The sequence below is a fragment of the Gorilla gorilla genome, chromosome 10, assembly GCF_029281585.2.
Source record: "Gorilla gorilla gorilla isolate KB3781 chromosome 10, NHGRI_mGorGor1-v2.1_pri, whole genome shotgun sequence".
NCBI lineage: Eukaryota > Metazoa > Chordata > Mammalia > Primates > Hominidae > Gorilla > Gorilla gorilla.
The window spans coordinates 85,806,062-85,831,617 of NC_073234.2; the positions used below are offsets into that span (position 1 = coordinate 85,806,062).

The following is a 25,556-nucleotide window of genomic DNA, read 5'->3' on the forward strand; positions in this document are numbered from 1 at the left end:
ACAATGAAACTGTGAATCTTTGAAGCTTATGATTATGCTTCACATTTTTGTAAACTTCAAATAACCTTGGAAAAATTTCCAGATTGGGTGTAGAGTTATTTAATTATAAACAACTATTTTAGGTATAGCCAATGATTTTCAATTATTATGTCTATTACATTTGTTGTATTCACTTATGGACTTTATGGTAGGTTACAAAAATATATACTTTGAAAAGAAATGTACTCTTTATGCAAAGGAAGCTATGCCATCAACAAACTTGACCTCTAATTCCCAAGTTTATTACAGAAAAATTTGTAGTGTGAAAAAGGCAAACATCTCCAGCTCATCTTCTCAGGTATCTATGAAGATTCCATACAAACTCCTTTCAAATTTTTCCCAGGAATGCTGTCGGAACTGGACCTTGATGAAGGAAATACTTTCTGACTCATTGGAATTTGTTATAGTCAAAGTAAGGCACAAATATTGAAGATAAACTTGGTACAGTATGTAGTGCCTTTTGTTATTAAATGCAACTTTGGGTGATTACTTGACATTTTGACTTCATTGATTTACTAAAAGAAGTTTTGAAAATTTTACTGAAGACCACTGTTTTTGTTTTTGCTATTGTTTTTAAATTTACTATATATGATGTTTGTAGTCATTTCTATGAAACTGTTGGCATTAAGCCTTTTAATGAGGGGCACAATCTGCTACCATAATATTATTTTAATGGGAAATCAAGTAGGAATGGATAATTGTGACTTTTCTAGGAATGGAGACCACTGAAAATGAGACAGAAACTAGTGTGTATAAATACATTACAGTATGGGTGTGGATGTTCACACTCCACACCATGAATGCAATGAAAGGATCTCTAATCACTATAGATAGTGCTTTGCATGTTATGTTTCCAGTCTGGGTATAGCTGGCATCTTATTAACAAAAGGAATTCATCACTTCTGTTTGGAATCACTCTCTATCAGAACCCTCAACCCTGCATCCTACCATCCTGGGCCTGCACTGCAAGTTACATGATCCCTGAGCTGACCACTTTGGCTTGAATCCCTGGAAGGAGAAAGGAGAGAGAGCAACTAGTTCAGACACAAGCATCTAGTTCAGCTTTGGTACTGCTTAATTCTTTTTTCTCCCTCCCTCTAATCCTTTTTTTGACTGTCACATTTGTCCTAATAGCAAGTTAGAACATGTCTGTTGGCTCTCGAGATTCATGGGACAGCAATGCAGCAAATCTAGCCATAGTATTTGCTCTCTCTAGCCCTGCCCTTTTTCCTGTCCAGTGAATATCAAAACAGGTAGAAAACATGACCTGAAGGATTGTCTCTGCCACCACCTCCATATGCATTTTACCAGTAGTCCTGTCATACAGGTTGAATTAGTTTTATGTAGAACAAGTCATGAACACTTTAGTGTGGAAAAATAGTATTATATAAAGCTTAATATTAAACATTATGAAAAATACATATTTACAGAAGAAACTACAAAATACAACTATGTACAATAATATCTGTTACCTTTAAATTATATAAAATTTTAAACATTCTCCAGATTAATAAATTATACATAGTATCAACAGAAATAGCTGGCACCTCTGTAGGGCATGAAGCAAGTTTTTAAAAACAAATCACACAGTGAATAATTTTTATCCAGGAGCTCTTCAGGTACATTCTCAATGCCTTGAATAGACTGGATCTGAAAGGAAGAACACTGTAATTAGAGACTGCCGCAGGGTGTGTCATAATTGTTTGCGCTGTTTATGAAAATTACCAATGTGAAAGACCAGCAGAAACACATAGCTCAACCTAGTTTAAGATGAGACCATTCCTGTTGGGACCAGGTAATTCCATTTAGAAAGACAGATTATTAGACTTGGAAGGGACTAGTGATTCTAGCCCATTGCCTCTGTTTTTATGGATGAAGCCATAGGCCCAGAGAGGCAGAGTAACTTACTCAGGGTTACACAGCTTGTTACAGCTAGTTAGTTCGAGAGTTCGGACCTGAATCTTAGCCTTCAGGTACGTGGTGGTTATCCTTTTCTATACCATAGTTAGCTTCTTTCAGGAGTGCTCAAGATTACTCTAAAAAAAGATTAAGTCAAAACAAGACAAAGGAACCTCCAAGATCCCTCAGAACTTGCTCATACTGAAGCCTCTTAAGGAATCTCCCATGCAAAAACCTTAATTTACTATACAGATAAATTAGGGTGTAATTTGTAATTATTCATAATACAAAATAATTATCTGATTTACAAAGGACTCCTCTAAATAGTAGCTCTTTATTTGTGCTTTACAGATGCTAACTCATTAACATACTGGCTAGGCTGGGTGGTAGAACTAAGTAAAAGGTTAGGAGACACTACCTGTTGAAGATCATTTAGAATGGAGATAAGAGGGTATGAAATAATGTTTGTCAAAGAAAGATTATCTGATTTATAGAGAGATACCAGTCCACATGGCAAGGAATTGTGGCTGCATCTGCCCACAGCCATGTGAACAAGCCATTATGAAGTGAGTCCTCCAGCCCCAGTCAAACCTTCAGATAATGGCAGCCCCAGTCTAAGTCTTGACTGCAACCTCCTGAAAGACTCTGGGCCAGAGCCAACAGTGAGATAATAAATGCTGATTTAAACTGCTAAATGTTGGGGTAATTTGTTAGGCAGTAATAGATAACTAATACAATCCTCCTTCACATTTGCAGTTTGCCTGTGTGATAACTTAGGTCTTCACCATGCCCCAGAGTAAGACGACGCATGAGGACCCTTCTTGTCATTTAATTATTGCTTGACCAGAACTGTGCCTTGTAAGGTTTGTGTTTTTTTTCTATTGAATTTCCCACTTGAAAAGTGTTATGTGCTTATTCTAGAACATTTATAAAATGCAAAAAATAGAAGGAAAAATAATAGTTTTTCTAATGTTCAGGGAAATTTATATTTTCTCCAGTCTTTTTCCTTATGCGTTGTTTTTGTTTTACATCCTGCTTTTCTTTATTTAGCTATTATAACATCCTCAAAAATAGCATTCTTTTGTTTGTTTGTTCTTTTTTTTGAGATGGAGTCTTGCTTTGTGGCCCAGGCTGGAGTGCAGTGGCATGATCTTGGCTCACTGCAACCTTCACCTCTCGGGTTCAAGCAGTTCTCCTGCCTCAGCCTCCTAAGTAGCTGGAACTACAGGCACACGTCACCATGCCCGGCTAATTTTTGTAGTAGAGATGGGGTTTCGTCATGTTGGCCAGACTGGTCTTGAGCTCCTGACCTCAGCTGATCACCCACCTTGGCCTCCCAGAGTGCTGGGATTACAGTCGTGAGCCACTATGCCCAACCTGTTTGTTTTTTGAGATACAGTCTTGCTCTATCACCCAGGTGGAGTGCAGTGGCACAATTACAGCTCACTACAGCCTTCAACTCCTGGGCTCAAGTGATTCTCCTGCCTCAGCCTCCCAAGTAGCTGGGACTACAGGTGCACACCATGCCTGGTTAATTTTTAAATTTATTGTAGAGAAGGGGTCTCACTTTGCTGCCCAGGCTTGTCAAACTTTTAGCTACAAAAAGCTTCATGCATAATTTTTTTTTTTTTTTGTATATAGTGTGGTAGGAGAAATACAGGGTCACAAGATAAGAACATATGAAGGACCCTGATACCTTGATTGACAAATTATTTTCCAAAGGGATTTTACAATTTGAACTAGTTGTGATTTCAAAGCATCCTCCCCAAGTAGTGAAGCTTATTGCTTGGAAAAGAAAAGTTAAGCAGAGTCCTTCATAGCAGGCATCCTCAGCTAGGCTGGAAGAGATACCTTGTGAAACTGCTGCTCAGCTGCAGGAACCCCCTCCCTACCCTCCCTCTCTTCCCCGTTGCCACTCTTTATGGGTAGGAGAAGAAATGGGTGGTGTACATTGGAAGAGCTTTAGGTTATTAATGGTTTCCAGAATCTTTTTCTTTTTTCTTTTTTCTCTTTTCTTCTCCCCTCCCCTCTCCTCTTCTTTTCTTTTCTTTTTTTTGAGACAGAGTCTCGCTCTTGTTGCCCAGTCTGGAGTGCAGTGGTGGGATCTCGGCCCACTGCAACTTCTACCTCCCAGGTTCAAGCAGTTCTGCCTCAGCCTCCCGAGTAGCTGGGATTACAGGCGTGAGCCACCATGCCTGGCTCTTTTGTACTTTTAGTAGAGATGGGGTTTCATCATGTTGGCCAGGCTGGTCTCGAGGTGATCTGCCCGCCTTGGCCTCCCAAAGTGCTGGTATTACAGGCATGAGCCACTGCACTCAGCTAGAATCTTTTCTTTTTTCTTAGAGGCAGGATCTTGCTTTGTCACCCAGGCTGGAGTGCAGTGGTACGATCTCAGCTCACTGTAGCCTTGACCTCCCGAGCCCAAGTGATCCTCCCCCTCAGCCTCCCAAGTAACTGGGACTACGGGCATGCGCCATGATGTCTGGCTATTTTTTTTTTTTTTAGTTTTTTGTAGAGATAGGATCTCCTTATGTTGCCCAGGCTGGTTTCAAACTCTTAGGCTCAAGTGATCCTCCTGCCTCAGCCTCCCAAAGTGCTGGGATTACAGGTGTAAGCCTCTATGCCTCGCCAGATTGACCATATCTTGATGAAGAAACTTGGGGAAGTAAGTGAAGTAAGTGCCCACCTCTGTGATACTCTGGATTCACATTTTCATAGATTGGAAACAAGGGGTTTTCTTGTTCACTCCGTAGCTTTCTTGCTCTGAGGACATCTCTTACACACTGATGTAGGTAGACATACTGACACTGTGGAAAAGCAAAAACATGTCAGAGGAGGGCCTATTCTCATGCATAAGAAAGATGAGAAACTCACAAACTGTTGACAATGATGGGATTATATAGTTAGCAAATTTCTTGAACATCGCTTCACTAATGGTCTCTGGTAAATAAAAGAGTGACTGTCTTTTATTATCACTGAAAAGAGAACAATGGTAATGGGCAGAGAGGTGGCATTTTTCATTCTTTTTATGTATATATGTGTATATATGTGTGTATATATGTGTATATGTGTGTATATATGTATGTATATATATGTGTATATATGTACGTATATATATGTGTGTGTGTGTGTGTGTGTGTGTGTATATATATATAAAATATTCTGTGAGAGCCTACAACTGTGTCTGGTACGTAGTAGGTCCTTTACAAATTGAGTAGATGAACGAATGCCGGACACTCCTATGTAGCTTACATAAATTACCTCATTTAATGATTTCAAAAACCTTGTGAAGTAAATACAATTATCAGTATAAAGTGAGACTCAAAAGTAACTTCTCCAAGGTCACACAGCTAAGAAATGGGGCCCTAGGGTTTGATCTTGGAGATGTGACCTCAAAGTTCATGTCTTTTTCACTACACCAGTTTTCTTAGATGAATCCCAATTTCATTGCATTACTGAATGAGAAAATCATTTCACTGCATACTCTGCTGGTTTGTTCCCTTTATTCTAGGAAGATAGTGAAAAAAAGGAGGTGTGTACAATAAGCCTCGCTGGACTGTTAGTTCTTTGAGTGCAAGGTCAGTGTCTTATCCACCTCTGTTCTCTCAGCATCTGGGTCTGCCACGTGGAAGAATCTCAAAGATGTTGGCTAACTGCAGAGAACTACAAGGGTTACATAGCGAGGACAGACCCATCTGTTGGCTATTTAAGAATTTACTACTTTTGAAATATAAATAGATGTAGAAGAGTCAGTGCTTTGGTGACCATAAAGACCTCCACTGCCACTGTGTCTCAGACACAGGCAGCCAAGCTTGTGCATTGGGCCCCCTTCCTTATACTCCCTGAGTTCTCTTATAAGGAAATTGATTTCTGCGGAACCTTCCCTTGCTGATAACTTCCCTTGCTGAGCAACTGCTCAGAGGGAGTTGTGAGCAGTGAAGGAGACTGGGCTCTCAGCAGCCTCCAGCCAGGCTGAGCCATCAGGCTTTTGGGGATCCCAGTTTCCCCACTTATTAAACAAGGAGGCAAAGGTCTGTTTTATAGCTAACATCCTTTGTCTATTAAAGGATATAGATTGATGTCAGACAGATAGATATTGAAAAATATTTCCAGACCTTGTGTTTAAGGCAATCAGTGTAGTCAGTCTTAAAAGTATTTTAGAGGTTTGAGATACAAAGTAGAACAATTTAGCTCTTTCCTCACTAACAATCTTTCCAAGTAAACAGGTACTTATTTTTATGGGTTGGCACTAGATACTGTCCCTGATTGGAACCTAGCTTGGCCAGCTATCCATGGGACTATATAAGGTAGGTCTGGTATAATCAATAGATAAGAACATTTAATTTAATTAATTTATTTATTTTTTAAGAAACAGGGTCTTGTTCTGTTGCCTAAGCTGGAGTACAGTGACACAATCATAGCTCACTGCAGCTTTGAACTCCTGGTCTTAAGTGATTCTCACACCTCAGTCTCCTGAGTAGTTGGGATTATAGGTATGGACCATCAGGCCTGGATAAATTAAAAAAAAATTTTTTTAGCGACAGGGTCTTGCTCTGTTGCCCAGGCTGGTCTGAAACTCCTGGCCTCAAGCCATCCTCCTGCCTTGGCCTCCCACAGTGCTAGGATTACAGGGGTGTGCCACTGTACCCAGCCTAGAAAAGGACATTTTAAACAAATCAATAAGAGGTGAGGCCTGCAATAATATTGATAACTATTCTCTGCTTTTCTGCTCACAGACCTTTGTCATTTATTATGAATGTTACATGCAATCTCAGTCTTGAAAATCTGAGAAAGGTACAATCTGAGAATGGTTGTTAGTATAAAGCAGTCTCTTTTTGCTACCTTAAAAAGGATCCACCAAATTATAGGCTGACACCTCCCTGTTTCCTCCCACCCAAAGCATAATTCATCTTTTCAGTTCTACTGGGATATTACATTACTTTGGGACTTTAGAGGTAAGCTGTGAATGAACTCTAGTGCATCTATGCTATGGCCTATTAATAAATTCTTTAACAATGATTCACCATGGGCTTTGAAACAAGTTAATATCTATTAATTTGCCTTGCCTTAAATACAAATTCTTCCTTTCCCAATAGAACGTCCCTTTGAAAATGATTACTACTAAAACGGTGAGATTGTTAATGTGCTTCTCACTTTATTCTTAATGAAAAGTAGACAAAATATATGAATCTCAGATCACAAAAGATAATTTTTTGTTAACTGGTGAAGGCTTGGCTTAGTGTTTACACATTCAGTTCCATTCAATTTCATCAATATTTGGAGTATTAGATATTATTTATAGTATTACAGTCTCTTTGTGATCCCTGAGTGCATGGCTTAGTATTTAGTGAACAAATACCTATAAGATGCTAAACATAAGATACAATTGTGTATAAGGTTTCATACAGGAGAGAAAGCCATTAGGCTCACTTTGAGGGGAGGAAACTATCAAGCTAAAGAGAAAAGGTGATATTTATAAGAATTCAAGCAAAGAAGTAAGGCAACATAACATACAATTTCACATATATTCTGGAAACCATGAGAAGTCTAGTGCAGCTAAAATGCTGGTTGCGTGGGTCATGGGAAACCCCTCGAACAATGCCCCAAATGCAACCTGAGGTCCTTAGTCCTACAACATCTCAGTGTTTCCTTCCCAGGAGAAGCAAATGAGATTGAGACTGTGACTATCATCTATTGTTCTTTAACAGGTTATTGCTCCCTTAATGTGTCTCTCAGGGTCAGGCTGCAAATTTTCCTCAAAGCAGCATAAAAGAAGAAGGGACACTCACAAATCACCTGACCAATGCCTCTTTGTTTAGAAATGCTTGCTGTTTGGAAACTTGTGAAGACCTGCATCCCTTTGTATCTCAAATAAAGACAGAGGTAAGTTGAAGTTCACTGTCACCATGGACCCAGAAAAATAATACAAGGGGTCCAAATGTCCTCTGTCTTTTGCTGAAATAGTCACCCACAGGGGCTCAGCCACAGATCACACCCCTCTGCACCCACTCCCATTACCAAATGCCAGCTCTAGCACCAGGGTTTCTGAGCCTGTAGAAACAACTCAACTTCAGCAGAGGCTTAAAGCAAGGCAGATGATACTAGGTTGATGCAAAAGTAATCACGGTTTTTGCCATTAAAAGTAATGCATTTAAATGCCATTAAAATGCAATTAATGCCATTAAAAGTATGGCAAAAACCGTGATTACTTTTGCACCAACCTAATACCTGGATAGCATTTGGAATTTTGTTTGAGAAAAAAGGGAGAGAGAAAATTTTATCTTACTGCAATGTTTATTTCATTATGATGGAAAGACTGAAAGTGGATTCTGGCCCAGGTGGGTAAACCTTCCTTAATTTGGCAGACCCTAAACACTGGTGGTGGCTAGTACGATGACATGAAGCTGGAGGAGTAAGTAGGGGCCGGGTTATAAAGAAGCTTGTACCCAGGATGAGGTTTGAACTTCATTTTACAAGCAGTGGTGAGCTTTTCACGATTTTTTTGCAGGGAGCTGGCAGAGTCAGCAAGGGAACTTTGATGGTGGCAGTGGTGGCGAAGGATCATTAGGGCAGAGCTGAAGGCAGGAGACCCACCAGGAGGCTACTCATTAGCAGGGCTAATGAGAGTTGATAAAGGGCTGTGCAAGGGCAGTGGGATGAGGGGCTAGCTCCAAGGGAAGGAAAGGACTTCGTGACTGCTTGGATGTGGGAACTGGAGGAAAAGAAATCCACTCCATTGAGCCCAGGAGTTTGAGTCTAGCCTGGTCAACATAGTGAGATCTTATCTCCCCACGTAAATAAACAAACAAAAAATAGAAATAATAAATAAATGCACATATCCATGCATGTAAGCATGCCAGGTGTGGTGGTGCACATCTGTAGAAGATTGCTTGAGCACAGAGTTTGAGTCCAGTCTGGGCAACATAATGAGACTGCATCCCTTAAAATATATAAGAAGTCAGCTCCCTGGCTTTGGCAAACACATGGATGGCAATACTATTAAATGAAACTGGAAGGTGCAAAAGCAGGAGGAAGGTTTTTGTTGTTGTTTTGTTTTTTGAAAGAAAGAGAATGAGTTTGACTTCTTTGATCTTTTTGAAGTTAGATGGCTATAAGGCTTTTGGGGGGATCCATCTGGTAGGCAGGTATTTACATGTATGCAGAGGCAGGAGATTAGATTTGGGTAACATGAGCATGTACGGGAATGGAGAATATCACAAAGAATGAAGACTGAGAGAAAGGGTGGTGCCTTGAGGACAAAACCTTGGGGAACTCAAACATTAAGAAGGCAAGCTGAGGAACTATGCCACAGTATCCTCAGTGAGGCAGGAGGAAAAGGAGAACAGAACAGGGAAAAGATGGAGTTATTTCTAAGGAAAAGGAGGAAGAGGAACATTGTGTTACCTCTGCTCTGAAAGTCAGCCAGTGATATTGACAGTAGAGTCCCTCCTAGTTGCCAAAATGCATTATGAGTTTGGGGCAGGTGTATGGAGGTGATACATGGCCCAAGAATCCTTTGACAATTACTAGAGCACATAAATACACACAGTTTGAGACTATTTACAATATGATAACCTCCTCTTTCCCAAGTTACAAATTAATTAGGGTTTGAGTTTGTGAAAGTGACAATAAACTAACAAAATATTAATGCTGACTTTTTAGCAACATAATTGTAGGATATTTGTTCATTCATTTAAAAGATTAAAAAATATTGAGGATATAGAGGAGGAAAACAGGCTCCCACCCTCTAGGAATGCATAGTCTTGTGGAGAAAGCTAAAGGATAATAATTATGATACAGGGTAATATAATTCTGCAACCTTTGATGAAATAACAGAGCTAGGCAGAGGTCATCAGTGGCTGCTAAAACCATTAAGTGAAGGGTTGATGGGGATAATGAAGGGTTCAGGCTGACACTGCCTGAACTCACTGTCAGTTTCCTCAGCGCTGAAAGAGAGACAGACATGGTGATCTGCCTTCTGATGTCATGCAACAGAAAGCCCTCAGCACCACCCACGAAGCATTGAGTTTAATCAGGCCTCTAGATCTAACCATCAGCTGACAAAATCCATGGGGAGTAGAGGAATATATTACCACCATGAAAAAGCAATCAGCCACATCTAGAATGTGGGAAAATCTACCGAAGAAATGGGCTGGCTTCTTTAACAAATAAATATCATGGAAAACAAATGGGAGGGAGGATTATAGATTAAAAGATTTCAGAGACACTTCAACCAAATGAAATATGTAAACTCTGGATTCTAATGAAAACCAAATATAGTTTTTTATAAAAAGAAGTAATTTTTTGATATAATTAGGGATATTTAAATACTGACTGGATATTAGGTGAGATTTAGGAATTACGGTTAAGAAAGACATAGATGTGATAATGACATTGTGGTCATAGTTTTAAAGAGTCTATCTCAAATATACATATACATATATACATGTTCACATGTACACACTTATATACCCATACATATGTATATATGCAATATATGTAATATCACATATGCATACAAATGTACACATATAGGTGTATACATATACACATATATGCAATATGACATGTATTACACACATACATATATACATGCACACGTGTACACATACATATGTGTATATATGTATATGTGTATTTAAGAATGAGATAATATGATAAGTGGGATTTGCTTTAAAATATTTCAGTGGGATAATGTCATGGGGTAGGGGAACATTAAATGTGGGATACAGATGGGAAAAGAACACAGAATACTGACAATTGTAGAAGCAGGGGTTTGGGTACATGGAAACTCACTATACTATTTTTCCTAGTTTTGTGTATTTTCTTTTTAAAAATTTTTTGTGGAGATGGGCTCTTGCTATGTGGCCTAGGCTGGTGTCAAACTCCTGGCCTCAAGTGATCCGCCCCCCTCCAGGCCTCCCAAAGCACCGGGATTACGGGTATGGCCACTGTACCCAGCCATGTTTTGTATAATAAAACATTCTTATAATGAAAGTACTCCCAGCCCAGGACAATAGTGGTGGCAGAGGTTCCTGCCTGCAGGAGGCAATGATGCCATTGTTTTGTCAAATGTGAGTTCTGCAGAATATTTTTAATTTTTATTTTCATTTCTCTGGTTCAATTGTTACTGGCTTGAATGCAGGATATTAATATGTGCTGCACAAGAAAAGAATTCAGGGGTCAAGGTGGTCTTGGGATTAGTGGGTTCAATAAAGCTCAAAGGGGGCCTTGGCTGCAGGAAGCTCTCTTTTTATGGAGCATTGCTGTCTGTGCATTGTCCTTGGGTACTGTGGCTCTAAGAGGGGACACAGAAGCATGTAGAACTTTTTACTTTTCCAACCATGGATTTTTTTTTTTTTAATACAGAGGATTTTGCATAGTTACTTGGAGAAAAACTTGTGAAACACGAGGGTAAGAGAATTTGAGCCTTAGAAGGCATTGATGCAGAGGAGTGAATGCTTGGTCTCTATTGAGGAAGAGATCTGACCCTGAGGCTAGTACGCTTATAGCACACTCAAGGGCCCAGGTTTCTCTAGAATAGTGCCCAAGCCACCTCAGCCACTTCATGGCTGTGGGCTTTGTGCAAAGCCCTTAAGCTTTTGGACCTTCATTTTCTAGTCTGGAAGTAGAATATAATATGTCTCGCTTGGTTATTGTGAAAATTTAATGAGATAACATGTTCAAAAATGCCCTGCAAATGTCAAAGTGCTGCACAAATGGAAGCACGTGGTCTTTACCATCTACATACACTCCCTTGGGGTCTCCTGAAATGGGGGTGTAGGTGGAGGGAGTGGGGCTGGGGGAGAGAAGAGATTGGGATCTTCTTCTTTCCTAAGTGAAGTTCTTATGCTCATCTGCCAGCCTATCTTAAAATGATCCCCAAAATGGTCACCTTCAAGACCAGTGAGATTTGTTTTAAAATAACAAGTCTTAGAAAATATCTACATGCAGTTCTTTTTTTCTCTTCCTAATGTCTCATAGTTATTTTCCCTTGTCAGATTAAAGTCCTGGATATTTTTTTGTGGGAATATAGTGGGGAGGAGGGTGGCCTGTAACTTTCAGTCTATAACTCTTACCTCAGTCTGGACCATGTGAACCCTGTGAAGTCTTAGGTCGTGCACTGCTCCATAAATGTCCACAGAGTCTTTGGAGTCTAACTGCTGGAGGATTCGGTCCAATGCAATAAAGGTTCCAGTCCTACCCACACCAGCACTAGAAGAGATGGCAAAGGAAGATCGAGCCTTTTTATTAAATTTGCCTTTCAAGATTGCATCTAGAGACTCTGGCACAATCTTTTTTTTCCCTTCCCAGTTATGGGAGAAGATAGGAATATTTCCTTCTCTCAAATAAGTTTAACCTAGAGTCCCCCAACCCCACCCCCCCACAGCCTTCTATCTCTTTCCACTCCCTTCCTGTCCCTCCTCCACTCTACCAGGGATAAGTACTGCTCTGCACTTACTGTGTATCATTTCCACGCATGTTTTTAATACTTTTCCTACATACAGGTAAATCTATAAACAACATTTATGTTTGAAAAATCTACTGAAATGGTAACATATGTGCTTTAGGTATCTAATGGTAACATATGTGCTTTAGGTATCTTTTTGTCAACTTTCCTACTCAATATTATGTTTTCAGATTTATCTATATTGCTACATATAGATCTTCTCGTTTCTTCTTTCCTTCCTTCTTTCTTTCTCTCTCCCTCCCTCCTTCCTTCCCTTCCTCCCTCCCTCTTTCCTTCCTTCACAGGGTCTTGCTCTGTTGCCCAGGCTGGAGTGCAGTGGCACAAGCATAGCTCACTGCAGCCTCGACCTCCCAGGTTCAAGCAGTCCTCTCACCTCAGCCTCCTGAGTAGCTGGGACCACAGGCACGTGTAACTACTCCCAGCTAATTAAAAAAAAAGACTTGTAGAGATAAGGTCTCCCTAATAGTTGCCCAGCTTGGTCTTGAACTCCTGGCCTCAAGTGATCCTTCCACTTTGGCCTCCAAAGTGCTGGGATTAGAGGCAGGATATACCACACCCAGCTGATCTAATTTCTTTTAATTCTCTTCATAAACCACTGCTAATCCATTGGCAGTGAGATCATTTTAAATTTTCCTCTATTAAAACATGTGTTGCAAAGAACATGAATATATGTGGAGATTTCTCAGGGGTCGACACCTAGAAGCAGAACTCTTGGGTTGGTCATGGGCATGAACACCTTCAGCTGCACTAGGGATTGCCAAATTCCTCCCCAAAATGGTTGTGTCATCTGGGGATTTTTGATACACACATTTATAAGATAACAGTTCTCCAGTGGTCCTGGACAAAAATGCCTGCCATTTTTCAAAAAGCAGAAAGCTCTGAGGTGAGTGCCTCACCTTCCTATTAAAAGTGTCAAGGTTCCAAGGACATAGGAAAGCAGGGCTCCTAGGGTGCTGGGCTGACAGGGAGGAGATGAGTACACTTGGCATTTCTCTTACTGCTGCAATTCCCTGCTCCATATTTATTAGTGCCATTCAGTTAGGGCTATCAAAATGTTGCTGCAAACATTAATTAGCTAGATACCAGGCTCGCCAGAGAGAGAGAGATTTCACTTGTTAGGTTGATTTTCTGGACAGACTGAAGCAAAGAGAAATCAAGAGAACAAATTTAAGAGAAAAAATTAGGTGCTACAGATGGCAATTGCTGTGCTGTGGTTTGAATGTTTGTGTCCCCTCCAAAAATTCATGTTGAAACTTAATCATCTTCAATGCAACAGTATTAAGAGGTAGAGGAGGTGATTAGGTCATGAGGGCTCTGCCCTCATGAACGGGACTGGTGCCTTGTGAAACAGTTGGAGGGAACTAGCTAGGTTCTTTTGCCCTTCCATCCCTCCCTCTATGTGAGGACACAGCCTTTGTCTGCTCTGGAGGACACAGTAACAAGGCACCATCTTGGAAGCAGAGACTAAGCTCTCAACAGACACTGAAGCTGCCAGTGCCTTGATTTTGGACTTCCAGCCTCTAGACTATGACAGATAAATTTCTATTATTTATTATCCAGTCTGTGGTATTTTGTTTTAGCAGCACAAATAGACAAAGACATGCTACTAGACCTGGAGGGAAGATTAGAAAATAAATCTTGAAGGATAGGTAGGACTTAGGTGGAGAAGAGAGATAAAGCCATTCCAAAATGGAAGAATGGCCAGAGGCAAGAATAAGCTTGTGTGCTCACTTTCCTGGCTAGAATGTGAAGGGAGTTATTGGGAACTTAGATTGAAGGTGATATGCCTGATGATGGAAAGCATGGAATTCCCATCAGGACTTTGCATTTCAGAAAGTAGGAAAAAAGCAAGAGGGAGAGAGAAGGCTGGAGAGTGAGGATGAGAGAGAGGCTACAGGGGAAGAAAGTGGAAAAGAAGTCAGGGAAGAGAAATGATGTTGGCAGAAGGGGAGGAACGTTATAAAACCCTCTGGGGGCGAGGCAGGCTGGTTGGTCCAGACAAATCCTCCACCCACCAAATTCCCCATGCTTATGTATTTTTCCAGACTCCCAGGCACAACCCCCTTATGGCTGCCATTTTATTGGCTGCTAGGTTTCCTAGTACCTGCAGTGCACCACAGTGGGCCCAGCACCCGGGCTTCTGTTGATGTAGTCCCTGACAGTTCTCACAAACTGGATCAGAGACTGGGTGGTTTCTGGGACTCCATGGTCTGGCCACACCGTATAGTGAAAGTGGCGGATGAGTCTGTGTGCATCAAGCTGTTCCTCCTGTAAGAGCAGAGAGCAGGATAAAAGAGGAACTGTCCAATGCAAACCTTCAAACTTGACAGCTGAGCCATGGAGCAACTCCTGTGGGCTGAAACTACAAGAGAGGAACCAGCAAAAGTGGGGTTCACAGATCTCGTTCATCTCCCCAAGCTCGGTTGTTAAATGAAGTCAAGCAAGCTAACATACACTGCATATCTTAAACTCCCGGATGGTCCACTCAGGCAGGACGGACTCTGAGAGCATCTGCAGGATGAGGTCCCCATAGTAGAGGGAATCCTGGTCCGCTGGCCAGTAATGGTCACACTTTACCTAGAACAGGACAGACAGAAAAAACATGAGTCCGGAATAGTGACTCCTTGGTGAACCTAGGGTTTCCCTCCTCTAAATGTCTTCCTAAGTTAGGAATCTGGGATCAGCTGCTAAAGCAATTTGACCATCTACTTTATATTAACCTTCTCATGGCCAGTGCTGAAGCTGAGGTGCTGCTCCAAGTGAAGGGGAGAGCCTGTACAAGGAGCACCCCTGACTCCAACCTTTGGGTTCACTCATTTTTTTAGGCCCAGTAATTTATGGCTTGAGTTTTTTTTTTTTTTTTCCCCCTCAGCATTTCAGTTCCACTAGCAGGTAAACTGTGGTTCACAATGTATTGTTCTTTCTAAAGAAAGAAATATCTAGTTGGGTAGAGGAAGGCACTGTCTTCCTGGCCCTTCTTCGTTCATATTTTTATGTCACTGTCCTAACGTGGGCCATGTGCCAAGAGATCTTTGAGAAGTTAGAACGTTTAGCTAAGCTCGCCTTTACATGTATACAGACAAGGGGAAGAGGATTGTAAGCATATGTTTACTGAGCGCAGATACTAGGCACTTTATACGTAATCTCTCTTTTAATCCTCAATCTTTTAATCCTCAAAATAACCATATAAAGTAGAGGATGATAAGTGCATTACAAGGGGGTTTGGTTGATTTGTCTGGATTATTATTTTACTTTGTGTCTGCCAACACAGTCTACAACTCACTTCTCCTTTCCTGGGATGAGGGGCAGGTCCAGTGACTCTGGCAGGGTCTCTCCTCCAGCCGTGCACTGAAGAATGGAGTAGCCAAGTGGCCAGGTAATTTTTGGTGTAATGGGCACTGCCGATAATCCCAGTCATCAAATGGAAACAGCTTTGACTGGAACTTCAGACCCAGAATCAGAATCAGGCATCACTTGGGTTTACTATTAGAGTCTTTTGAACAGAGTGGTATAAGTCACTAACAATGCTCTTACATGATCCCTACTTTGTTTTGCGGGGTTTCACTTTGATGATGGGGCAGAATTCTATCCAGGTGGCAGAAAGCAAAGCTTTGGTGTCAGGAAGGCTGTTTACTCACTCGGCCCTTCTCAACACACTGGGTCACCATGACGATGTTGTGAACGTTTTGTTCCCACACCATTTTCCAGAAGTCATCCTTGGTGCCAGGAAGCGGTCCCTGAGTGACAATGTATTCTCTTCTGAAGTTGTTGCCCTGCAATGAATTTACAATATGGAGAGTCAGAAACAATGGGCCTCTTCAGAACTATAAACAAAGAGTTCTTCAGATTAGATGATAGGGAGGTCTCTGCCAAGTCTCTGACTTCAGAAAAAGATACTAACACAAGTGTCAATGCTTGGGAGCAGGAAGGACAAAGGTCAGAACATTGAACTAGTGTTAAGAGCCACATTCCCTTTTACTTGCCTGGGTCTATTCTGAAAGCAAATGGGGGACTTAGGCAATGATCTAGAAAGCACTTCACCCTCAATTATATGTGTGTGTTGGGGGGTATTTGTGTAGACTGTTGGAGGGACTGTAATCAGGCTCTTTTCCTATTTAATGTAGAATAGTGTTAGTCATTTTGGATAATCAGTGTCAGAATAATTTGGTAAGATATATCATCCACAGGAAGCATCACGGAAGAGAAACCACTGTTGACTGAGCATCTACCATCTAATGTGTCGCAGGTCAGGACTTATTTAATCCAAACCACAGTCCAAGAGCGGGATATTTTCATCTACTCCTGCACTCCAGCAATGACAGCAATTCCTTGTCAATTCTAGTCAAAGCTCTTTCTCTTTGCCTTTCCTCAGGGTCTCCACAATATGTCACCTCTGCCATCGCCACCCCCGCCCACCCAAACACTGCCTCTCATCTGACCAATCCTTATTTATCCTCAGCATGGTGCCTGCTTGGCTGAGCCTTCTTTTATCTTTCTCTCTGCTGGGGGATATTCTCCAAGATGCCCCATGGCAATCTCTAGCCTCTCGCTACTACTGAGTGCCGTTCTCAGACCAGCAGCACTGAAATCACCAAGAGGCTTGTCAGAAATGCAGACTCGGCCGGGCGCAGTGGCTCACCCCTGTAATGCCAGCACTTTGGGAGGCCAAGGCGGGCGGATCATGAGGTCAGGAGATTGAGACCTTCCTGGCTAACACGGTGAAACCCCATCTCTACTAAAAATACAAAAAAATATTAGCCAGGCGTGGTGGCAGGTGCCTGTAGTCTCAGCTACTCGGGAGGCTGAGGCAGGAGAATGGCGTGAACCCAGGAGGTGGAGCTTGCAATGAGCAGAGATCGCGCCACTGCACTCCAGCCTGGGGGACAGAGCAAGACCATCTCAAAAAAAAAAAAAAAGAAAAATACAGATTCCCAGGCCCTGCCTCAGCCCTGATGGATCAGAATCTGCCTTTTCACAAGATCTTCAGATGGCGCAGACATCTTTCAATGTAGGAGAGGCACTGCTGTGGCAGGTTTCCCATGCCATTGCCTTTTCTTGCCTCAACTCTTCTGAGAGTTCCTTTAGGGTCAGGATTCCATCTTATCCCATGCCTGTAAACAGCTCAGTTAGCACTTAATTTCTAAGTGTTTGTTGGGTGAGTGGATGGTTGCTTGAGGTAAATATTATTATCCTCAGTTTTTGGAAAAGAAAATGGAGGCCCAAAAAGGTGACATAATGTGCCCAAGGTCACAGAATCAACAAGGGGCAGAAGTGGGATTCAAACCTAGATTTGTTTGACCTGAAAGCTTTTTCCACTGCAGTATGCCATAGGAAGGTGGCAAGATGCTAACCAAAACCAGAGCCCAAAGATTTGATATAACCTTTGAGTTGTGTCTGTGGTTGTGAAGATTCCAAATAACATGGGATCAGCTTCTCTAGCTAGGCAGCTTTAGCAGGGGAGGTCCATCTTCCTTAGGAAGCTCTCATCTTGGTTAAGGACTGCAGAGAGTAGATTTATCTATGAAAATGCATCTTCGGCTCATAATTTCATTTGACTATAGCCATTGTGAAAAATGTGGCGTAGCGGGAACTGAATTGGATACCCCATTTTTTTTATGGCATTCAGACGTGCTCTTCTGAAATCTACAGGTGTTTCCAGACCTAAGAATAACGGGAACATGGAGGAGTGGCATCTCCAGTGTAGCCACCCACCAAAGCCTCATCCTGAACACTATGGCCTAGTGGGTCACTTACAGGGATGTAGCTGGCATTGATGTAGTCAGAGCAAGGATCATCATCTACATTGGAGAGCTTCACTCGCGTGGCATCATCTGGAAGGAGAGATTTGCTGCTGAGTCTTGGAGTGACTTTTCTACAGTTTATGTGATGTGTGTGATGTGCCTTAGCTCTGATCCCCACAACAGCCACAGATGGGAAGTGATCTTATCTCCATTTTGCAGATGAGGCTCAGGCAGGGTAACTAACTTGCCCCACGTTGCATAGGTGGCCTATAACCAGTCAGACACAGGAGACAACATGAAGCCCCATCTGTGCTTCCCTTTCTAACATTACCACATTTGCCTGATGGAGTGGCCAGCTCCCTTTCACTGCTGGAATGAATACAATCCAGAAAACCTACCTTCTATTGCTTTACCTAATGGGGTAAGGAAATTTAAGTAGAAATTGCTAACCGAAGACTTTGCTAAGCAAACCCAGGTCTGCTTGATGTCAGAGCCCTTGCTGTTAACCCCATTTACTGCTTAGCCTCCAAAGAGAAGCAATAGTATCACATGGGGAAATGTCAACAGCATAAGAGGACTTTCATAACCAGAATTTAAACTGGCTATTATCTCTCTGGAGGGAAGTGCAGGAATATACAAGCCATTTCTTATTAAAGGCATTCAGAGCTTGAGATTGTCCATATCGAGCTATATTATATTTCTTTGGCCTCATTTCATTTTTGGAGAAAAATGCAGAAATGGCTAGAGGAAGACAGTATTACAAATTTTGACACAAAACTTACAGGGCAATATATTGTTGTATCGATTTTTCCCTCTATTCTCCGGCAAGAGTGCAATGTCACATGACTGGTTTCGGCCCACGTCTTTTAACTCCTGTTAGGTCAAATATGAGTTTGTAAGTGGAGAATATGAAATAGAATAAAGCAAATCATACAGTCCTGGAGATACATAATAACATGAAAATATATACACTAGCTATTGTTTATGAATGCCTAGTACTCAACATGCATTAGCCCTGATCCCCACAACAGCCCCACAAGGGAGGTGGTGGTCTCACTATTTTACAGGTGAGGCTCAGACAGGATAACTGATGTGCCCCGGGTCACCCAAGTGGCAAACCTGAGAATCAATTCCAAAAGCTACGTGCTTTTTGCGAAACCACGGCATCTTCCAGCCAAGCAAATGGCCAGGCTGAATATCTGACAGCATTAGGTCTGCATTTGAGATTTGTTAATTCTTCCTTACTATCTGATCCAGGTAGCCCTTGGTTTGCTGTGTTATTCTGGAGCTCAAGCTGGCCTCTAAGATTAGATGGTATATTCTATTCAGGGCATAGTTTAGGCATAAAAGAGTGCTCAGCTGAGATTCTAAGCAGCCTCCTAACTTCTGAGCTCAATCAGCCTATGATGACACAGTAAACATTAGGAAGGAAATTCTGCTAAGAACTAGGGATGCTGAAGCTTCATTCTGCCTGAGTTGTACCTCGTATTCCTTGGATAGAAGGTAGTTGGAGTCAGCCTGTAGCTTCATGAAATGCCCTTCAAACTGATTTATTTTTATTGGACTGTAATTAAAAATGAAACAAAAAGAAAAGAGAGTTACTGCAGAAAAGGGAAAGTGCCATAACTATTCTGACTCATATTTCAAAGGCAGATAATATAGTAATTAATGTGTTCTCTCTCTTACCAAGAAGTTTTCCGGTTACTGTGAAGAGAAGCCAAAAGAGGAAGACTTTGTTAGCAAATTTCACATAATACCATCTTTCAACAAATTATACGAAGGCAAATGTGGTGCTTACCCTTTCTGGCCCAGGTTTAAGTGGACAGATAATGGTCGATCCCTACGAATGCTCAGACGGGCAGAGGGTCTTTCTCGACCATGGCTGAAACATAAGGGAGATAACTTTTATTCTGATTATGATACTTGGCTTGAACAAATTTTTCCATTTATGGTAAGTAAGGCTGTGGATGTTTGTGCAAATATGGGTTTTTCAGTATTCATATAGATTTGCACTCAGCCAACATCTCTGAGGGAGGGAAAGGAAAGAGAATAAAGTAGATCATTCCCACCCAGAAACGGATCTCTGCAAAAACTGAAGATTTGTCTCCTGGTTTTTGGCTACAGGTTATAATCACTTCCCACATTCTCAATAAAACTTTGCTTAAAAAAAATCCAGTAAATTTTAGATGCCAGACACGACTTCAATAAAGAAGAACATGTGCCAAATTAAGAAAAAAATTCACTAAGAGAAGAAGGCACGACACTTGGGGCCACATGCTATTTGGTTCTTTTTGGTCCCTTCTTAAATTAGGATGGCAGATATGAACTACAAAATGGTGATGTCAACCACACTTTTCAGGATATTTCAGAAAAGCACTTGGGCATGCAATTTGCAAACATCTCTGTCTTCATGAGGATATGAACCACACACACACACAAATATTTTTTTTCCTGTGCAAAAGGAGTCACTTCATCTTTAAATAAAGCTATAGATGGCCCCTCAGTCCTTTGGTAAGGGCTGAATTCATCAATGGGATATAAAAGAGCTGAGAAAAGTGACTCATGGCTTTAGAGTTTGACTTGTTTTTATTGAGAAAACAGTGACAATTTAACCTGGAAAAATTAAATTACTTTCCCTTCTTAGTTTTCAGCCTAAAGGGAATTTTCAGTTGCATTTTTAAAGTTGTGGGTCCAATCACCAAAAGGATCTTTGTACTTACCTCACTTTCTGTCTGCAGATCAATAAGGCAACAACAGCCACTAGCATGCCAATTAAAAACAGACCAGCACTCACACCTTCAATAGCTCCAAACAAGGGCTCTACAATAATCCAGATAGAAACAACAAATGCAGGTGGGAAAATTAGTGCTAGGGAACCAGTAAGAAAGCTATTGAAGCCATATCTCCCAAGTAATGTTATTACAAATAGAATTCAAGTGATGCCCACGATGAGGCATTTACTTTCCAAAGGCTATGAGTATGCACCTAAGAAGATGAAAGGCTGGCTCCCACCCTGTAGCAGTGAGGCCAGGTGTCACTGTATACTTTTGAAGTTAATGGTGCATAGCTTATAGAGGAATTTTGGACTTTGCACTTGTATATAAAGCTTGGGGCACCTAAGATAAAGGCCATAAGTTTGCCACCAAGATAAAAATGTAATTTCATTTATATAAAACATGTTACACAGCATCTGGGGCTTTGGAAAATCCAGTGGATTGCTTGGAGCTATTTTAAGAAGTCTTATTTTTATTATCTGGTATGGTAACGCTACTGGGAGTTTATGAAGAGGTAAGAGTGGCCTCATTTTTAAAATAGCTTTATTGAAATATCATTCATATAGCATGCAACTCACCCATCTATAAATTGTACAATTCAGTGGTCTTTAGTCAAAGTTTTGCAAATGTCACCACAATCAATTTTAAAACATTTTCATCACCCTCAAAAGAAACCACATACCTATTAGCAGTCAGTCCCATTCCTCCCTCCCCGCGATCCCTGGCAACCACTAATCTACTTTCTGTGTCTGTGGATTTGCCTATTCTGGATGTTTCATAGAAATGAAATCATAAATCTGTGATCTTTTGTGACTGGCTCCTTTCATTTAGCATAACGTTTTCAAGGTTCATCCATGTTATAGCATATACCAAGATTTCATTCCTTTTTATGGTTGAATAATCGTCCGTTGTATGGATATATCACATTTTGTTTATCCATTGATGGACATTTAAATTGCTTCTACTTTTTGGCGATTATGAATAATGCTGCTATGAACATTCATGTACAAGTTTCTATGTGGACATATGTTTTCATTTCTCCTGGGTATATACTGATGAGTGAAATTGCTGGGTCGTATGGTAACTCTAGGTTTAATATTTCTATAAACTTTTTCAAAGCAGTGTCACCATTTTACATTCTCATAAGCAGTGTATGGAAGGTTCTGATTTCTTCATATCCTCACTAACTCTTGTTACTGCCTTTTTGATTATAGCCATGCTACTGGGTGTGAAGTGGTATCTTCTTGTCATTTTGATTTGCATTTCCCTAATGACTCATGATGTTGAGCATCTTTTCATGTGCTTTTTAGTCAACTGTATATCTTCTTTGGAGACATGTCTATTCAGAGCCTTTGCCCATTTAAATATTGTGTAATTTGGCTGGGCATGGTGGCTCATACCTGTAATCCCAGCATTTTTGGGGGCTGAGGCAGGCAGATCACGAAGCCAGGAGTTTGAGACCAGCCTGGCCAACATGGTGAAACCTTGTCTCTACTAAAAATACAAAAATTACTACAGGCGCATGCCTGTAGTCCCAGCTACTGGGGAGGCTGAGGCAGGAAAATTGCTTGAACCTGGGAGGTGGAGGTTGCATTGAGCCAAGGTGGCATCACCGCACTACAGCCTGGGTGACAGAGCAAGACTCCGTCTTGAAAAAAAAAAAAATATATATATATATATGGCCTGGCGTGGTGGCTCACGCCTGTAATCCCAGCACTTTGGGAGGCCGAGACAGGTGGATCACGAGGTCAGGAGATCGAGAACATCCTGGCCAACACGTGAAACCCTGTCTCTACTAAAAATACAAAAAATTAGCCGGGCGTGGTGGCGGGCGCCTGTAGTCCCCGCTACTTAGGAGGCTGAGGCAGGAGAATGGCGTGAACCTGGGAGGCGGAGCTTGCAGCGGGCCGAGATCGCACCACTGCACTCCAGCCTGGGCAACACAGCGAGACTGTCTCAAAAAAAAGAAAAAAAAAAAAGGAAAAAAATATATATATTACACTATATATATATAGTGTAATTTGTGTTTTTATTATTAAATTGTGAGGTAAGAGTTCTTTATATACTATTCGGCCCTTATCAGATACGTGATTTGGAAAATAAATATTTTCTCCCTATTCTGTAGGTTGTCTTTTTACTTTGCTGATAGTGTCCTTTGAAGCACAAGTTTTTAACTTTGATTAAATCCAGAGTATCCATTTTTTCTTTTGTAGCTTATGCTTTTGGTGTCATATCTAAAAAGCTATTTTCTAATCCAAGGTTACAAAGATTTACACCTATGTTTTCTTGTAAAAGTGTTACTGTGTTATCCCTTAAATTTACGTCTATGAAGTGGCCCATTTTTGAAGTTGCATTTTAAGACCTTAGATTTGTTTGTTCCATGTTGCTTTTCAAGACTCATCAAATCAACACAATCATCTTTCCTTGAATGTAGTTAATATCCTTTTTTGAATATACGTTTACTGTCTTCCTGTACTGGACTACATGCAATTTTTGTCATGTAACAATATTTCAAAAAGGAAAGAATTGTGTTTACAAAGTCCCTACATTATAAGTAAAGACATCTAAATCCTCTTAACTGTGTTGTCATCCCCCTTTGGCTTGAAATTGGGAGATTATCCCTATATTTGGCATAAATAGATTGGAATGTTTGTGAGGCTGAGTCATCGTTTGTCATGCAGCATGAGAGACAGTTTTAGCTGTAAAGAACTTCCCAGACCTAGAGATCAAGCATTGCAGAACACGGGTTACAGGAAAAGGCTACGCAGACGATGGTGTTGGGAAGGAAGGTGATGAAATGATGCTATTCTCAGCCTGGTGGAAGTATTCAGAGACAGGGCAGTGCAGAGGTTGTACGCTTGGGCAGAAAGTGCCAGAATTCAGCTGCACCATCTTGGGCAAATTACTTAATCTCTTGGTGCCTCATGTCCTCATCTTTAAAATGGGGATGATAATAGCATCTACCTCAAAAGACTGTCATGAGAATTGGACAAGTTATCCCATGTAAAATGCTTAAAACTATGTCTCCATAGAGAAGGTGAACAGTAAATACTAGCCACTATTATTACTCAGGCTTTCCCTCTAACACACTAGAGAAGTCTCTTTCAGAAATTGTTATGGTCTTTTATATTAATGGTTTTTAATACTACAAAGTCAACACATAATAAGCAAAAGGAAGAAAAATCACCTGTATTTCCATTACTTTGAGATACACATCATTAATACTTTGGTGTTTTTTTCTTTTAGTCTTTTTTTTCCTGAGCATTTCTGTGTATATGCATATATACATTCTCACTTTTAACTGAAAGCGTTTTGTAGTAACTTGTATTTTGGCCTGTGAAAACTCTTGATTTTAATGGTTTTCATTCACTATTTAGAAAATAATTCATTTTTAATAGAAAAAAAACTGTACTTCCACCTTCTTTTTAGATTAACCCCCTTTCAATCCATTCTTCTAGAGAAGTTGTACAATCCCTTTGATCCACATCAATTTTTGGTCACATAAAGATTAAGTTCCAAATGAAAATAAATGTTCCCCCCACCATCAGCCAATATCTCCCCATTAGAGGCTCTTGTAGGTGACATGGCAGTTGGTAGAACATGATGTAAAGGTTAGCCTTACCTGATTCAGTAGTGATGGGTAAAGAAAAAAATGTGTCTGAATAGAGTGGCTTTGTGAATTCCTTCAGGTCCTCATCAAAGAGCTGTGTAAAAGCTCGAATGCTGATTCTGAAAAGAAAACCGATTTATTTAAATATAAATTAGTTGTTGAACACAGTAGCTGAAAAATGTGTTCAAGGAGAAATAGGGCGGGTTCCTGGTCAGTGTGTAGCAGGGTAGAATATGAGTTATGGTATCGGATAGACCTGGGTTCATGCATTCATTCATCAATTTATTCATAAATATTTATTGAGCCCCTGCCACACGCCAATCACTGTTCTAGGAGCTGGGACTTTGCAAGGAACAAAACAAAGTCCCTGCCATTCCAGAGGTTACATTCTCATGGAGGAAGTCAGACAATAAACACACAAATAAATCAGATGAGATGTGTGCTATGAAAAAGAAAAGAGCAGGGTAAGGAAGATGGAAAGCAATGGGAATAAAGCATGTGGGACTGCTTTATTCAGAATGGTAGTGATGAAGGCAGTGAGTGATAAGTGTTGGATATATCAAAGGAAGAACTAAAAGATTTGCTGATGAATATAGAGTATGGATGATTCCACATGTTCTGGCTGGGGAACAACTGGAAGAATGGAGGTGTCACCTACTAACATGAGGGAAAACTATTGAGAAGTAGACTGGGGGGTTTGGGAAGATCCAGACAGATCAGTTGTGGAGGAAGTAACTCTGAGATGATGCCCATTAGAGAAGTCAAGTGGCCCAAATATCAATATTATTGTTGTTATTTTAACTTACGTATCTCATCTTTTGGCACTATTTTCTAAAGATCATTTTATCTAAAAATATTCTAATATCATATTTATTGTCAACAGGAAATATTTGTTAAAGGATTGCTTTATAAATTGCTGAAGTTAAAAAGAGATGTATGGTCACTAGTCTTGGAAACTTGAAAGACAAAATACAAAGGAATCAGGCAAATAGCAAAATAAGAAAGCATATATACAACGGCAA

General features: G+C 40.7%; 1 protein-coding gene and 1 long non-coding RNA gene across 4 annotated transcripts in view; one reads left to right on the forward strand and one right to left on the reverse strand.

Annotated features, from left to right (window-relative positions):
* The first annotated feature begins 311 nt into the window (after nucleotides 1-311).
* The window catches only part of LOC129525680 (uncharacterized), a 50,331-nt gene continuing 25,086 nt past the window's right edge, over nucleotides 312-25,556 (forward strand). The window contains exons 1-5 of one of the 2 annotated variants that reach the window (XR_008670106.2): nucleotides 312-451; nucleotides 966-1,106; nucleotides 2,695-2,801; nucleotides 7,647-7,821; nucleotides 18,059-23,502. This is a non-coding gene — a long non-coding RNA (uncharacterized lncRNA). Of the gene's footprint in view, nucleotides 452-965; nucleotides 1,107-2,694; nucleotides 2,802-7,646; nucleotides 7,822-18,058; nucleotides 23,503-25,556 lie in introns of those variants that run through there. The other variant, XR_010129365.1, reaches the window with a different exon arrangement.
* The window catches only part of PTPRB (protein tyrosine phosphatase receptor type B), a 121,015-nt gene continuing 96,878 nt past the window's right edge, over nucleotides 1,420-25,556 (reverse strand). For both annotated transcript variants that reach the window (XM_004053562.5, XM_004053563.5), the window contains 13 exons: nucleotides 24,547-24,653; nucleotides 20,871-20,970; nucleotides 19,949-20,032; nucleotides 19,837-19,854; nucleotides 19,633-19,714; nucleotides 18,933-19,023; nucleotides 18,164-18,240; nucleotides 16,048-16,182; nucleotides 14,864-14,986; nucleotides 14,514-14,677; nucleotides 12,018-12,153; nucleotides 4,625-4,745; nucleotides 1,420-1,689 (listed from right to left, as the gene is read on the reverse strand). In XM_004053562.5, the coding sequence (XP_004053610.3) occupies nucleotides 1,667-1,689; nucleotides 4,625-4,745; nucleotides 12,018-12,153; nucleotides 14,514-14,677; nucleotides 14,864-14,986; nucleotides 16,048-16,182; nucleotides 18,164-18,240; nucleotides 18,933-19,023; nucleotides 19,633-19,714; nucleotides 19,837-19,854; nucleotides 19,949-20,032; nucleotides 20,871-20,970; nucleotides 24,547-24,653 (1,261 nt within the window). In that variant the 3' untranslated portion in view covers nucleotides 1,420-1,666. The remainder of the gene's footprint in view (nucleotides 1,690-4,624; nucleotides 4,746-12,017; nucleotides 12,154-14,513; nucleotides 14,678-14,863; nucleotides 14,987-16,047; nucleotides 16,183-18,163; nucleotides 18,241-18,932; nucleotides 19,024-19,632; nucleotides 19,715-19,836; nucleotides 19,855-19,948; nucleotides 20,033-20,870; nucleotides 20,971-24,546; nucleotides 24,654-25,556) is intronic.